Raw genomic sequence first — 16240 nt, forward strand, 5'->3', positions numbered from 1 at the left:
GAAAATCCCATAGGTACTTGAGTTTGCGCCTACCAAGAATGATTTTGCCGCCCCCATAACCTGCCGCCCGCCGCGCCCGGGGCGTGGGTACCGACTAGAAAATTACGGGCAAAACATGGAAGGACATAACAAACAAAATTCAGTAAGTACAGTAGGCTTAGGTTAGGCTTGTTCTTATCGCTAAAAAGCAATATCTTACAGACAACCATTGGCTAGAGCCGATTGATATGGAAATTTTAGTGAAGCGACTTCGCATTTTAACGAAGAAGGGAACAACAACCATAAACTACTATGACTAATAAAAACTACTATGAATTTACTATAAATTACTATGAGTTTTCCCATTACTCCAAAATTCCTACTCACTTGACGAGAAACGAAATACATAACCACCCAAAACAAAAATGTGAAAGACTGCCAAGTTCGATAATATGGGAATGCTTCGCCTATAAAAGAAGTGAGATCTGAATAAGTACCAACTTCCATACACATACCTCAGTTAAAAATAGTTACTTTTTAATGATGTTACTTGGCAAGTTTTCATACACCATGTTATAAACCTACTAAACGCAATGAATCAAGTATTTAATTTTCTATTAAAACTTGCCAAGTAATCATCATTAAAAAGTAACTATTTTTAACTGAGGTATGTGTATGGAACTTGGTACTTATTCAGATCTCACTTCTTTTATAGGCGAAGCATTCCCATATTATCGAAGTTGGCAGTCTTTCACATTTTTGTTTTGGGTGGGATTTCATTTATTTTTGTAAGGTTGTTTATTTTATTTTTTCTTATGATGAAGTTAGTTAAAGAAATGTCTCATTTATACTATCTTTTAGATTTTTTTAATATGCACTATGTTTCTTACAAAGAAATGAACTAGATTAACTATGACTAGATTTACCAACTGACTGACATGACATGTTATCATATATTATGTTCGTGGATCAAAGTTACACATTCGTTATTTTCGAAAGTGATTCACACTTGGCCGTTTTCAGATTTTTACTTTACTTTGACTAAATACAAACCTTTGTACCATTCGAATATATATTATATAAATATAGATAAATTTAGTTCGTTTTAGTTCCTTAGGGGTATAAATTTACACCGGGTATAAAACACCTTCATTATTTTGAAACCGACTCACACTTGGCCATTTTCAGATTTTTCCCTTTACCTTGACATAAAGACCTACCTCCATGCCAAATTTCAAGTCAATACGACCATTGGAAGTGGTCTAGGTTTTTGATGAGTGAGTCAGTGAATCAGTGAATCAGTGAATAAGTGAATCAGTGTATAGTAAAAATAGCGATTTTCTGACGTCAATATCTCAAGACCTACAATAGGTATATTAATGAAATTTTGTATTTTAGATAAGTGAGGGGGTCTCAACAGATACTAGAAATTTGATATGCGTAAATAAAATAGATTTTGAGTTACAGGGGGGTCGAATTTGGCCCGAAATGGTTCGTGTAATATAACCCACGGCCGGTGTGTCGCCTTTTTTGCTCGAACTTGGCGGATACACTGCCGTGTGTCTAGATATTTAGATTCGATTCATGAAGTAACCAAGATATAATTCGGAACACACCCTTTGTCCTAGCTGTCAAAGTCAAAATATAAAATGTCAGTTATAACAGGTGGTATTGCGAATTTGGGAATTATTTGTATTTTGTCATACAAAAACGGGCCTTAAAGCTTTTGTATACATTCTGAGACATCAAATGTGACCGAGCACAAAATGCCGCGAGTGAAAATAGATTATGTTGTCAGTTTCAGCAGCGAGGATCCCGTGAGTAGCCGGCTATTTAAATTGTAAACAATAAACATACCGTAGGAAACAACTAGCTCGGCCTCGCCGGATAGACCCCTCATACTTAGTTGGCTATCGTTATTGTTTGTAAAATCTATATTGCTGAGACACCTGAGTACCGAGTGTGTATTTTAAAACAGCGAGAGCCTTTTCGGGTAACGCTATATTGTCAAACAATTACATCCAATAGTTTTGTATTGTGTAATGCCAGACACACTATAGTGCAGTCATTGAAGCATTATTGCTACGATTTTTTTTACTGTGAACCGATTTGCATGAAATTTTGGAATTAGGTTCATCTTACCCTTAACTTCAAAAGTGAATATGATTTGAACTCCGCCACCCCCCCCCCCTGGGGGTGGTTGACACCCCTTCTTTGGGGTGAATATTTTTTTTGCAAAATAACCTCGGATATCGATAGAAGACCTAATTTTAAGCAAAAGTTGTCTTTAAAGTTTAAAAAAAAATCCGATACTTTTCAAGTTATTGGCAATTGAAAATTCGCAATTATTTCACGTTTTTCATCGGTTTTTTGCAAATATCTCCAAAAATATACGTTTTATCGAAAATTTATAAAGAACAAAATTGTAGCAGGTTAAACAACGAACAATTTGTTTTTTTATAAAATGTCCTAAGTGCAATATTAAGCTAGATATTAAAGATCAAAGCCGTTTTTTATTTTGTCTGAAATTTATTTGTTGTGGTCAATGCCATATAGCGGCGAGTAGATGCATTTTATACATTCTAATACAAATGGGTTTTGTAGTGCTTGAAATAAGCTTTAAGATGAGCACTATTAAAAGTCTTTTGCACGTAAAATAAGTGAGCTGTATTGCAAATAAGGGGAGCATCTTATATTTTTTCTTTTAAATCAATGGGTTTCATAAGTGCCATTTCCACCAAAATTAAAATTAATCGTATTCCGCCTAGGATTAACTTTATTATGAAGAGTTTGATAGATAGTATCACTTTGGCTGCTTCAGGACAGATATTTTTCAAAACAGTCACGATTAACGAAAAGAACAAAATTTCGAATTAAAGAAAAACCCACTTGTTTTTCATAATATCTCAAAAATTACGACAGATACGTATAAAAGTGTACTGATAAAAAAATTAGGTATTTTTCTGACAAACAATTTGGTTTGTTTGTTTTTTCTGTCGAACAAAAATTGACGGAGATATGATTGTTTAAAGAGCGCGTGGCAGCGCAATCACAGCCTCTCTTAAGCCCTTTAACCCTTCACCGTTTTAGAAAAAAGTTCTTTACTATATATTGCAATGATGGATGTTGTAGCTCTCTTAATTACTTTTACAGTGGTTTTTTATAAATTGTGATAGAATGAAAATTGAAGGAGGTCCAAAAACTGGTCATATTTTTTTCTACTTAGTAACTGAAAACTTCGGAGTGTCAATATTTGGAGCAATGTGAAAGTAGGCAGTATAATAAAGAGTCAAAACTATTGTAATGTGTATATATGTCACCGGAAAATAATAAAACTCGTAAATTGATCAACTTACTAAAATAATAGATGGCATAAACTACGTCGATCAAATTTCAGCAAAATAAAAAACGGCTTTTATCTTTAATATCTAGCTTAATATTGCACTTAGAACACTTTATAAAAAAACAAATTGTTCGTTGTTTTACCTGCTACAATTTTATTCTTTATAAATTTTCGATAAAACGTATATTTTTGGAGATATTTGCAAAAAACCGATGAAAAACGTGAAAAAATTGCGAATTTTCAATTGCCAATAACTTGAAAAGTATTGTATTTTTTTTAAAACTTTAAAGACAACTTTAGCTTAAAATAAGGTCTTCTATCGATATCCGAGGTTATTTTGCAAAAAAATATTCACCCCAAAGAAGGGGTGGCAACCACCCCCAGGGGGGGTGGCGGAGTTCAAATCATATTCACTTTTGAAGTTAAGGGTAAGATGAACCTAATTCCAAAATTTCATGCAAATCGGTTCACAATGCGAATGCGAAACAAAAATTTCTTTAAGGCATAAAAATAGGCTAAATTTACCAACGTCGCGTCTAAAAATGCACTCTGATAGTACCTTTGTCATGTCCATTAAAATATATAATAAACTACCGGAAAAAATAAGAAATTTAAATAAAAATACCATTTTTACCAATAAACTAAAAGATTTCCTTATACGCAAATGCTACTATAGTATAAACGAATATCTAAATGAGAAATAAAAGCTATACACTATTACACATCTACATACATACTTATATAAACAAATTTAAAAAAAAAAAAAAAATACAAACCGTCCCATTAGAAAACCTAATATATAATAAAGAAAATTACGAAATAAACAAAATAATAATTATATTTATGTATATATAAATATAAAAAAAAAAAAAAAAAAACAACTTAAAACTACTAACTACTTAACTAATAATGATAATACATAGAATATAAACACACAGTGCTCTTCCTCCTCTCTCCTACTATTGTTTGCTGTGCCCGACAGGGTCCATAATTGTGACTAATATCTATAACCTACCAACAACCTGTAATACATTATGGTATGCAATAAAGAATTGAGAATTGAGAATTGAGAATTGACAATAAAAAAATTCGGAGGTTAGACCGTATTTTTCGCTTCAATGACTGCACTACTAGGCTGACGAGCTGGTCTGCAGGCCTGTGGAAGAAGTGCATGTGTTGTGTTGCAGGAGCACCCGGCCAGCAACCTGCTGCTCCGCGAGGTCAGCAAGAAGAAGTGGCTGTGTGCGAAGGGACAGACCACCTGCTCCGTGGTGCTGCAGCTGCCCAGAGCTGTCCAGGTGACTTGTGCTCACTGCACTCATAGTTTATGTTGTTTTGTTCTGTTTCATTTTGCTAACTAGAAGGACTACATAATAATATGTATATTATAACTAAATACGATATAGATAATTTAACTTCCAATTACATATATAAAACTTAAATAATTTCTAAATAATATAATTTTAATTTGGACGTAGTTATGCAGAAACGTTCCAACCCACAAGTCACCCGAAATCGAGTTATTGTGATTGAACAGCCTAAAATTTAGCATATGGTTACTTAAAGTCAATATAATTCAACAATAAAACCTCTAGTATATACCTTTACTAGTTAGAATAAAAAATAATTACATTTGAAACGCGTAAATGCTTATATCTCAAATTCAACTTGCAGTGGGTTGGAACGTTTCTGCATAACTACGTCCATTTATTATAACACATTTACCTCTGGAGGGTTGTGGTCGAAGACCCCCACGGGGACAGACTACATAACAGTAACAAATAATAACATATTTCTCAGATTGAAAAATTGGCCTTAAGTGTTATAATAATTTGTAAAAAATGAGAACAATATTGTTTGCAGTACTACAAAGTATCTGTTGTGTGCAGATATCAGCAGTTCACGTTGGTGCCTACCATGCTGCCCTGGTGGAGGTGCTGGTCGGCCGCTCCGAGACGCCCAGCGAACCATTCCAGGTACCATCTCTAAGCCAGTGTTGTGTTGTGACAATGCAGACACATTATTCCCAGAGAGCTATGTGGCTACACAATTAGCGGCCCAGGTGCTGGTGCCGAGCAGCGTGTTCGTGTCGCGCGAGGAGTCGCGCGGCGCCGCGCCCGTGCCGCGCGTGCGCTCCTTCCGCGACCAGCAGCTCGGCCCCGCCCGCCTGCAGCGCTGGGACCGTCTGCGCCTCGTGTGCTCGCAGCCCTACGCCAAGCACTGCCAGTTCGGCTTGTCGTTCGTGCACGTGGACGAGAGCGAGGCCGCGGCGGGCAGCGCGGTGCCGCCGCGCGTGCTGGCGCTCGACACCTACTCGTCGTCGGACGATGACGACTTCCGGCCCGGCGAGCTGTTCGCGCAACATTGCGCACGCGCACAACTGCCTGCAAACGACACTGGTATGTTTACCAACTATTTATTATTATTGCACCTTCGATACTGGTCCTTAGTGCTGATCGTTTTCAGGAGCTCAAATAAGGCAAGCAACATCTCAAGCACTGAAAAATATCTCACATTCATCAACCAAACTCATGAAAGCTCACATCAGCAAGCCAGCGGTAAAGCGCTCGGGCGGGCCGGGCGCCGAGGGCGGCACTGCCCGCGACCGCGACTCGCTGCTGTACGACCTCGCTGACCGCCAGCCGCCCGCGCGGTCCAAGCACTTCGACGCCTCCGCGCCCGCGCCGTCACAGCGGGACGACCGGCCGTCATCCGCGCCGTCACAGCGGGACGACCGGCTGTCACCCAAGCGGTCACACCGAGAAGACCGGCCGTCACCCGCGCGGTCACGCCGAGAAGACCGGCCGTCACCCTCGCTGTCACAACGAGAAGACCGGCCGTCACTACGTGACTCTATGGCCGCGCCATCGGCCGGTGACAACCGCTCGCTGCCTGCTAGAAAGAAGCTGAGCGATCCACATGAAACTATTGAGACATCCACAGGTGCTTTAGATAGTAGATGGACAACAAAAACAAATTGTGACAAAAACGATAGTCAGGCAAAGAAACGCAGGAGATCCGACAGCCAGGAACAAACAGGTACAATGATTGTAATCTATACTAATATTATAAAGCTGAAGAGTTTGTTTGTTTGTTTGAACGCGCTAATCTCAGGAACTACTGGTCCGATTTGAAAATTTCTTTCAGTGTTAGATAGCCCATTTATCGAGGAAGGAGGAATTTACTTTTTATCCCGGTAAGGGAAGTAGTTCCCACGGGATGCGGGTGAAACCGCTGGCAGAAGCTAGTTATTATCTATATTCATGTATCATAACATGATTGCACTTCACATCCACAATGGTTACCATATGTTAGTTTAACATTCTCTTCAATATGAATAAGGTAAATAAATAAATAAGCCCGAACACGAAGGACTCTTAACTGTTGGAACGTTCATCATGATTACTATCTGCATTCATAATGCCAGTCTAACCCACCTCTGACCATGGAGTAAAAAACATATCGTTTAATAGTTATATCGGGTGTGTCGTTCACAATCACATTAAATTCTATCGCATATACTTTATGATATTCTATGGCGAATTGTAAAAAAAATAACCTAATCCATTCAGTGGTTTAGCCACAGGAGTCATTTTTCGTTTTTATACAACATCATGTGTAAAGCAGAGATAAAGTTAGGAGTATCGAATGTTTTGATCAGTTGACAGCTGTCAGTTTTCAAGGGAGAATTACAGTTGTTTGTAATGATTGACTTTTATATGGTGTTCTAATTTTTGCACGCACCATGTTTGATGACACCACCTTCAGACTCGCCGTTTGCCTCCGACTAGGTGCTCCATGCTGCTCTCCTCATCGCTGCCACTGCGGGGAAGCTGTCAACAGCCTCGGTCACCACGGCCTGTCGTGCAGCCGCAGTGCCGGCCGCATACCACGACGTGCCAACATAAACGACGTGATCCGTCGCGCTCTTGTCGCCGTCGGCGTGCCAGCCGTACTCGAACCAAATGGCTTGGCGCGCGACGATGGCAAGAGACCAGACGGCATGTCGCTATTTCCGTGGAAGGTGGGTAGGACTTTAGTGTGGGACGCGACATGCGTCGACACTCTTGCGCCATCTCACCTTCCCGGAACTGCATGTTGTGCTGGCTCCGCCGCTGCACAAGCAGAGAACCTTAAGCGGCGCAAATATAGTAACCTTAATTAACCTAATAGGCAATTACATGTTTGAGCCGTTTGGGGTTGAAACTCTAGGGCCGTGGGGTCCGAGCGCCCACCTTCTTGCCAGGGATATTTCCCAGCGCCTGGTTGACACTTCGCCGGACCCAAAGGCTGGCTTTTATTTCGCACAGAGGTTGAGCATTGCCATCCAACGTGGCAATGCTGCCAGTCTTTTGGGTACATTACCCAGTGACAGCGATGAGGAGCAATTTTTTGATGCACTGTATTAGTTTTAAGTTGTATATATATAAGTTTATTTTATTTTTATTTTTTTCAATTAATGTAAATATTTTGTGAATAAATACCCATTTTCGCACATTTTTATTCTATTTACTTTGTTTGAAAAATTCATTTTTTTTTATTTTTACGTATTTTGCTTTTTTCTATGTGTTAATGGACATATATTAACCAGTATATTAACGCATTTCATTTAATGTGATTATGAACTACACACCCGATATATGCTCTGGAGTTTGTTGTGCCACTTTTTCTTCCCAGTAATAACACATCGGAAGTGGGACTTTGCTCACCTCTAACTGTAACTGGACGTGTGCGTCAAGCAAGACGGGTATGAATGGGGCTTGTCCCCTATTATACGTGTACGTCTAAGTAGTTACATACTGGTTACTAGTTACAACCTAAAGAAAACGTGTTCAAAAGACCTAGTTCGATCCGATGTCGTGTGCAGGCGACAGCGAGCCGCCGCCGCACGAGCTGCTGCGCGGCGCCGTGCTCGTGCTGTCGGGCTACGCCAACCCCGCGCGGGCCCACGTGCGCCGCGCCGCGCTGGCGCTGGGGGCCCGTCTGCGCCCCGACTGGGGGCCCGGCTGCACGCACCTCATGTGAGTTGCTCGGGCCCGCGCCGGCCCGCCCGGTTGCCCGGTAGACTTCCCGGCTGGCTGCCAGATGAATGACTATTTAATTTATTATCAGATGCGCGTTCCCCAACACGCCGAAGTTGCGCGCGGTGCGAGCGGCGGGCGGCGCCGTGCCCGTCGCCACCGCCGACTGGCTGCACGAGTGTGTGCGGCGCCGCCGCCTGCTGCCCTGGACCTGGTACGCCACCGAGCCGCAGCACCGCACCGCACCCACGGCCGAGGACCTACTCGACGACCCACCAGCGACATATTCAGAACACGATTCTGGTACATATATTGTTTCATATAATATTATGATTATTACATGCATCTCCGATTGCTCACCTTTATCCATCACTTTCATCTGCAGTTCTTAACTGTAAAATCATTGCAGCGGAAGACACGGACGACGAAATAGAAAAAGTACTTCAAGATCAGAAAACGCGCCGACTCACTGAATCAAAACCGGACAAAAGTATAGAAGCACGCGCCGACAGCGACGGAGCGGAGTCGGAGTCCTACGACGCCAGCACCGACGAGGAGGCGGCGGCGCCGGGCGGCGCGGCGGGCGGCGCGCTGCCCGACATGTTCGCGGGGCGGCGCTTCCTCGTGTGCGCCGCGCCCGCGCCGCGGCGCCGCCTGGCGCGCTACGTGCGCGCGCACGGGGGGCTGCTGCTGGCGGCGCAGGACGTGGCGGCGGGCCGCGACGTGGACTACGTGCTGCGCGGCGCGGGCGCGGGGGCGGTGCCGGCGGGGGCGGGGGGGGCGCGGGTGTCGGCGCGGTGGCTGGCGCGGTGCGTGTCGGCGCGGGCGCTGCTGCCGGCTGATACATAACAAATAAAATACTTTCATAACAATATCATAATTTTTTTGGGACACAATAATTGTGCCCCTGTTTCCGGCTGAACATAAGTCAGACTTTTAACAAGATACATGATCGGACCGTTTTGTAGGTGGTTCTGACATAGATCTTTCGACCTACTCTTTATAGCACGTTTATGCTACGTTCACACACGCGCTTTCAATTCTACATTCACGCCCGAGCCCGTGAACGCGCCTGTGAACGTGAATGCCGCGATGAATGTGCGGGCAGCGACTGTTTACACGCGCGCGGGCAGTCAGTCTCTCCTGCGCTTTCGCGACGAGTGGATCTTCATTCAACGTTGCTAAAAAAGTCGCTACGGTCGGAGATTACAACATGGCGGAATGGTCAACGTCGTTCATCATTTTGTTTCAATTTCCAATAAAAATAAGCCAAAGGTCATGGCAGCAACAACACCGAGATCCTCGCTGCTCGCCATTCTTGCACTGACTGACACGACGGCGTGCGTGTAAACAGCTTGAATGTCCGCCGGCATGCCGCGCAGCCCGCCAGGCAAGCCGCCTGCACGCAAGCGCGTGTGACCGTAGCATCAAATTCAAATGTTTTCATTTCAAATCGACTTTTGAAGGCTCCTATGAAACGTCACACTAGTTGCACGGTTCCAAAAAGTTGGTCTCATGGAGAAGAGCCGGCAAGACGCTCCATAAACACTCTTTAAAAAGTACAATGTTCACAAACTTTCTATTACATAATAATAGTAAGCTGGTAAAGATATATAATGCCAGTTGCATAATGCAATGGTAAACTGCAAATCTATACAATACAAGAGAAAAAAAAGTTGTTTAATTGCCAGGGAAGTCACACCCCAATGCTCATTGTCCTCTGCGCCACTCGTGCTGTTGCCATTGAAGTGTAGCAAAGATTTCGAGAATAGTGATTAGTCATTTTGTGCACTGCTAAGCTCCTCTCTGCCCCGCTCATACTATGCTAAGAGTCAAGGGGCTGTTTATTCTCATGATGGCAAGTATGTACAATACTTGACTTTTTTTATATGGCTTGCCTATTGAAATATAAATAAAACAAGTTCTGCTTTAATTATGCATAATCTATTCTAATGAAAAAAAATATTGTTTCAAATCAAAGTATAACAACACATTACTGGTAACTATTAACTATCAACACTGAAAACATTGTTTCCATATACTTGAATTATTTACAATAAATATCATCCTTTGGTTATTTATCACCAGATCCAGGCGTATTGGTGTGTATGCGGATGCCATGCATCTCGGCTATTTCACTCTTCAAAGTCTCAGTGACCAAGCGATGCTGTTTGACTCGGGATAAACCAACAAATTCCTTGGCTTCCACATTTACCTTAAACAAACAACTGATATTATAACAGAGCATATTATTTGGGAATGTTTTATACTTTTTTGGTTAAATGTATTTTGTAGAATAATTGCAGTTATCTACACTAATATTATAGAGCTGAAGAGTTTGTTTGTTTGACGCCCTAATCACGGGAACTACTGGTCCCATTTGAAAAATTATTTTAGAGTTCGATAGCCCATTCATCGAGGAAAGCTATAAGCTATTTTTATCTGGGTTCATGCAGAGGTTCCCACGGGATGAGGGTGAAACTGCTGGCAGAAGCTAGTGTGGCTTATATGATTGAATAATATAGGTTTTTGTCATCCAGATGTTAAAAGTAGTTCCATCAGGATATCGATGGAAGCTAGGTAGGTACCAAATAAAACTGGCACCTAATTAATCTGTCTGATCTCATTAGCCTACATTGTGTTTCTTGTATGTGGAGGCCTTCTGAACAGTATAAAACCGGAGGCCTTAAACAAGAAAGACCACTGTACTCAAGAGAAGGAAATAATTCGTAGGTATAGACGACAGCACATCAACTTACATCAATTGGTCAAATTTCTTCAATCGATTTCCAATCTTATCACAACAGTAAAGGTTCGATTGGTACAGATAGTGGTAGGTTGACATGCTGGCTGTGTGTAGTTGATTAGATGCGCACCTCGTACATAGCGCCGCAGCCGCCCGAGATGTCCTCGACGCTGACGTACGTGATGCCGGGCAGCGCGCGCTTCAGGCTCTCCGACAGCTGCCGCTCCTTGGACACGCTGTTGCGCTCGTACGCGCTGCCGCCGTCCGCGCCGCCCGCTCGCGCTCTGTAAGACTTAATAACACTCATTATCGTATTGCCCCCATACTTTGCGGACTAATACCGGCTAATACCTGAAACACTTACCAGCTGAAACTTTATAGGTTCTAAAATTCTAACCAAGTTACGAAACATTTTGTTTTGATATATCAACAATATAGGAATTTCTAATAACTATTAATGTTGGGTAAGAACTTTAGGTTCAGGCATTTTAATGTTAGTCGTTGCTTTTAAGTAACATTAAGTTTAGTATTCTTTATTTTTCCTATCTATAGAGAAAGGGAAGTTTGACAGACAGTGAAATGACCACAGAGTATAATAATAAAGTACTCTGTGGAAATGACCACAGAGTGTAATAATACATTTGTATTATATGCATAGACATAGGTATACATACATAGACATAATATTAGTAAACAGGACTGCGCACCTTTACCCAAAAAACGAGCCGAGTGAAACAGTTAGTACCGAGGCCGTCTGTCCCTTTCTAATAGGGTGACTATGAGATTAAGCTATGTAAGACAAATCCGAATTTGCTAAGATTATTAAACACAGTTTTTTATTGAAATTTTAACTTACGCAGTTTGTGACCTTAAAATACTAATATAGGCTTTTAATAATTAGCGGGAATTAGCAGTATAAAAGCAGGGAGATTCAAAGTGAACACTGTTTTTTTTTGTATTTTTGCTTCACATATAGACTGCTGAACCGTTTATGTCGCCTTTCTTCATTTTTGGGAAGCTATAACAAAAGTACAACAGTTTTAAAATCCATCACCCATATTTTGACTCATTACAAGAATTCATGGGCACCCTAGTCGTTTGATTTACGAAAATGTTATTATTAGCTAACCTGTGGTAGCAACACTTTTTCACCATTTTAATAGTTTAAATTGATTTAATACAAAAAAATATAAACAAAATTTAAATGCTGAATACGCGCCAAGCATGTTCAGGGTTACCACTAGAAAATAAAAGAAAAAGCAAAACACAAATTTATGTTCTTCACAAAATACAAAAAAAAACAGTCTTCACTTCGAATCTTCTTGCTTTTATACTGCTAATTCCCGCTAATTATTAAAAGCCTTTATAAGTATCTTAAGGTCACAAACTGCGTAAGTTAAAACTTTAATACCAATCTGTGTTTAATAATCTTAGCAAATTCTGATTTGTCTCACATAGCTTAATCTCATAGTCACCCTATTAGAAAGGGACAGACGGCCTCCGCACTAACTGTTTCACTCGGCTCGTTTTTTGAGTATAAGTGCGCAGTCCTGTTTACTATATTATGTCTATGGTATCGAGTTTGCAATGGCATTTGTCAGTTTAAAAAAAGGATTATTGTTGTCCTAACACAATCTGTGGTTCTTGATAAACCAACATGGCGCTGAACTTAAGTGTCAAGATTCACCCAGTAGTTTTATTCCAAATTGTAGATGCTTATGAGCGTCGAAATGCGGATTCACACAGAGTTATTGGTACCTTATTGGGTAAGCATTGTTTTCGCAACAATATAAGTACTCATAGGTTATAATTAGTGCGTTTAGCTAAACCCATCTACGTATAGTATTTCTCGATTTTGAGCCAAAACCATAATTGTAAGTCATATACGAGTGATATATATGTTGTCTTTAGTACAAGATTAATGCTCATAAGAAATTTCGACCCAAAATTATACAGTTTTGAGGTTATGTTGTGATTTACAGGCACCTGTGACAAGGGCGTCGTGGAAGTGACAAATTGCTTCTGTGTGCCACACAAGGAACATGCCGACCAGGTGGAGGCTGAACTCAACTACGCTATGGACGTGTACGAGCTCAACAGACGCGTTAATGCCTCAGAAAATATTGTTGGTAAGATATAATCATTTGTGATATTGTTATTGTGCACTGTTGCTTGATTGCTCTGGCCGGCCTCTAACCACATACCGTTTACTGTGCCTTAAGTTAATTTATTTTGAAAGGGACTACATATACATATTCAAGTGTTTAGTTTATCAGTATTTGACTACTGTGTAGAATTATGACATATGCTGAACACAGACTATTTGATCAAGACCTATCTTAAAACAGTCAAATCTCAAATATTGATGACATATAGGCTGCCAGATGGCCGGGAAATCCGGGATTGTCCAGGAATTACTAGTCTTGTTCCGTGTCCAGGAATTGCACCTTTTAGTCCCGGATTTTCGAATACCGACATACACTAGCTTTCTTCATTTTGATAATAGTTGCAGATTGCAGACCGCTTCCCTCCCTTTATTACCCCGCAGCATTACAATTCTTTTAGACAAAATAATACCTAATTTGTAATCTATTTACTATTAACTTAAATTCAATGAGGTGCTTCCTTACATGAAAAGTGTCCGGGTTTTCCCCGGACTCTTCTTGAAACCCCACCCGGACGGCCCCCGGACGGCCTCCAAACAAGGACAAATCCGGGGAAACCCGGACGGATGGCAGCCCTAATGCTAATAGTTTCTTCTTCAATGAGACACAGACAGTCAAAATTGCTCCACATAACATTAATTGTTGATCCATGACAAGAACGTCTGTTTCAGCACTCTTGTTAATAACTTTATTTCATTTAGGCTTTTACAACCATTTATGAACATCAAAAATTATAAATAGGTTTGATTCTAGTTCCCTTTTATTGTTATCTGAACATTTTATTTTTTTATCATACATACATTTACTAGGCTAGCCCAATGCAACACATGCCTTAATTAATTAATGATCTTACGGGGGGCGGGGGAGTTTCCCTCAGCCACTCCCATCCCAGGGAATCCCAAGGTAATGCAGATATGCATGAATTCTAGAAAATTGTGTGAGTTTCTAACATATTCACACTGTAATGGCTAATCCAATTGAGATAAAATGCAGCATGGTTATCATTGTAGAGATGGAGATTTATTACTTTTCTCTGATGTTCATAATGTCTGAAAGGAACAGAGAATGAGGCGAGGCATTGCTTGCAGGGTGGTGGGCGACCGGCAACGAGGTGACGAACCACTCGTCGGTGATCCACGAGTACTACGCGCGCGAGTGCCGCTCGCCGGTGCACGTGACGCTGGACACGTCGCTGGCGGGCGCGCGCATGGGGCTGCGCGCCTACGTGTGCGTGGCGCTGGGCGTGCCGCGCGGCAAGCAGGGCTGCATGTTCACGCCCATCGACGTCGGCCTCGCCTGCTACGAGCCCGAGGTCGCCGACCAAGAGTTTATCATTTTGCTTCTTGTTTATTTTCCGTACTACTCCCAGAAGTAACGATCATTGCTCATGCTGTATCGGTTCACATGAAGGCAGTGCAATGACGGCCAGACATGTTGCAGATCGTGGGGCTGAACCTGTGCCAGAAGACGATGGGAGGCGGCGGGCGCTCGCGGCAGGTGCAGCCCATGCTGGACCTTGCGCAGGTGGCCGAGGCCGCCTCCAAGCTGTCGGGCCTCCTCGACCAGGTGACCGTCATGACTCAGTCGCTCGGTGTCCAGCCGCGGGGCAGTGGACAGTACAAGTGAGCGTGGTGTGCAGGTGGTGTCGCACGTGGAGGAGGTGCTGGCGGAGCGGACGGAGGGGCAGGCGGCGGCGGGCCGCGCGCTGCTGGAGCTCGTCAACTCCGTGCCCAGCCTCGCCGCAGACACCTTCGCCGACGCCTTCGCCTCCAGCGTCAAGGACCTGCTCATGGTGATTACACCCTTCCTTCTGTACCGATCCTACACATAACTAAAACATTATTTAATACCATTGCCACTCAACCGACTTCACCTACTGACGGACCTAGAGTACCGAGCATTCTTTAGCCTGTGATCAGTTGACAATGACTCTGGTGCAATGAAAACAGTATGAGTTAAACTGTGGAGGAAGGAGATAATAACTGAGTGTGTGTGTGTGTGCAGGTGGTGACTCTGGCGCAGCTCATTAAGACACAGCTGCAGCTCAACGAGAAGCTCACTCTGCTCACGTCGCAGTGAGCCGCAGCGCCGGTCGACACCTCACCTCTCATACAATAAACATATTTCTACTAAATTGACTTTTAGTCTTTTGCATTCAACACTAAAGTTCAGTGTTTCTTCTGGACTACTCGCTCTAGAGAACAGCAACAACTTCATGCGAACCAATGTATGGGTCGATTTATACTACTTAGCGCAGAGTCGAAGCGCATCGAATGCGCGCGTATTCACAAACTATCTCCGACTGCGTGGTTACGGAGTACTTACCGAATGCTTAGAGTATAGGTACTCAAGCATTGATGTATTTCTTATAAAAGTAGCTATAATATTCGTAAAACAAAAAATTGCGTGTAGTTTTCGAGAATTTAAAAACTTTCACCTTGTACTAGTTACAGTACTCATTAGTGGCACTGCTGATTATAGAGGTGGAAAATTTCAGATCCGTGGCGTACGCCCCCAGTGGTCAAGGCATCTATAGCCGCATTTCGAATGTCCTGGCACAAAAATGTTTTACAAAGATCGAAAATGTATATTGATTGTGTGTTATATAAAGCTTGGATTTATAATGCGCTTTTCTAAGTGCTTTAGAAATGTCAAGACACTAAAAATTTTTTTAAATAGTGCACCTATGTTAGGAGTCACCTGGCTGGAGTAATGCTTCTCAGATATGGAACCCGCGTTACAATAAGTACATCGACCGCATTGAAAACATACAAAGGCGATTCATAAAATTTCTCAGCTTTCGTCAAAACCTTTCATATCATTCAGTCGATTATCTCCAACTCTGTAAGAAACACCATCTATTACCACTCAAAGACCGACGTGATATTGCCGATTGTCTGTTTTTGTTAAAGATATTACATAATGATATTGACAGCCCGGAGCTGTTATCTAAAGGACCATGCACATCTGTGCCCCAGTAACGCCC

The 16240-nt window shown here is 42.1% G+C and overlaps 3 protein-coding genes across 3 annotated transcripts; 2 read left to right on the forward strand and 1 right to left on the reverse strand.

The window, feature by feature from the left end:
- The first annotated feature begins 1598 nt into the window (after positions 1 to 1598).
- LOC110381584 (DNA repair protein XRCC1) lies at positions 1599 to 9215 on the forward strand. Its single transcript, XM_064038443.1, has 8 exons — positions 1599 to 1796; positions 4510 to 4620; positions 5212 to 5298; positions 5385 to 5721; positions 5789 to 6361; positions 8190 to 8343; positions 8435 to 8646; positions 8753 to 9215. Exons 1-8 carry the CDS (start codon positions 1746 to 1748, stop codon positions 9190 to 9192), a joined length of 1965 nt encoding a protein of 654 aa, XP_063894513.1. The 5' UTR covers positions 1599 to 1745; the 3' UTR covers positions 9193 to 9215.
- Positions 9216 to 10271: 1056 nt separating this feature from the next.
- Positions 10272 to 11682, reverse strand: LOC110381602 (bolA-like protein 3). The gene is made up of 3 exons (XM_021341944.3): positions 11454 to 11682; positions 11220 to 11381; positions 10272 to 10558 (listed from the first exon to the last, which is right to left on the reverse strand). The coding sequence occupies exons 1-3, from the start codon at positions 11499 to 11501 to the stop codon at positions 10418 to 10420; spliced, it is 351 nt and encodes a 116-aa protein (XP_021197619.3). The 5' UTR covers positions 11502 to 11682; the 3' UTR covers positions 10272 to 10417.
- A 1012-nt stretch (positions 11683 to 12694) lies between these two features.
- Positions 12695 to 15388, forward strand: LOC110381592 (eukaryotic translation initiation factor 3 subunit F). Its single transcript, XM_021341938.3, has 6 exons — positions 12695 to 12855; positions 13072 to 13218; positions 14343 to 14566; positions 14695 to 14820; positions 14894 to 15046; positions 15259 to 15388. The coding sequence occupies exons 1-6, from the start codon at positions 12747 to 12749 to the stop codon at positions 15331 to 15333; spliced, it is 834 nt and encodes a 277-aa protein (XP_021197613.1). The 5' UTR covers positions 12695 to 12746; the 3' UTR covers positions 15334 to 15388.
- The last annotated feature ends 852 nt before the right edge of the window (positions 15389 to 16240 follow it).

This window comes from Helicoverpa armigera, chromosome 16 (assembly GCF_030705265.1).
Source record: "Helicoverpa armigera isolate CAAS_96S chromosome 16, ASM3070526v1, whole genome shotgun sequence".
Taxonomy (NCBI): Eukaryota; Metazoa; Arthropoda; class Insecta; order Lepidoptera; family Noctuidae; genus Helicoverpa; species Helicoverpa armigera.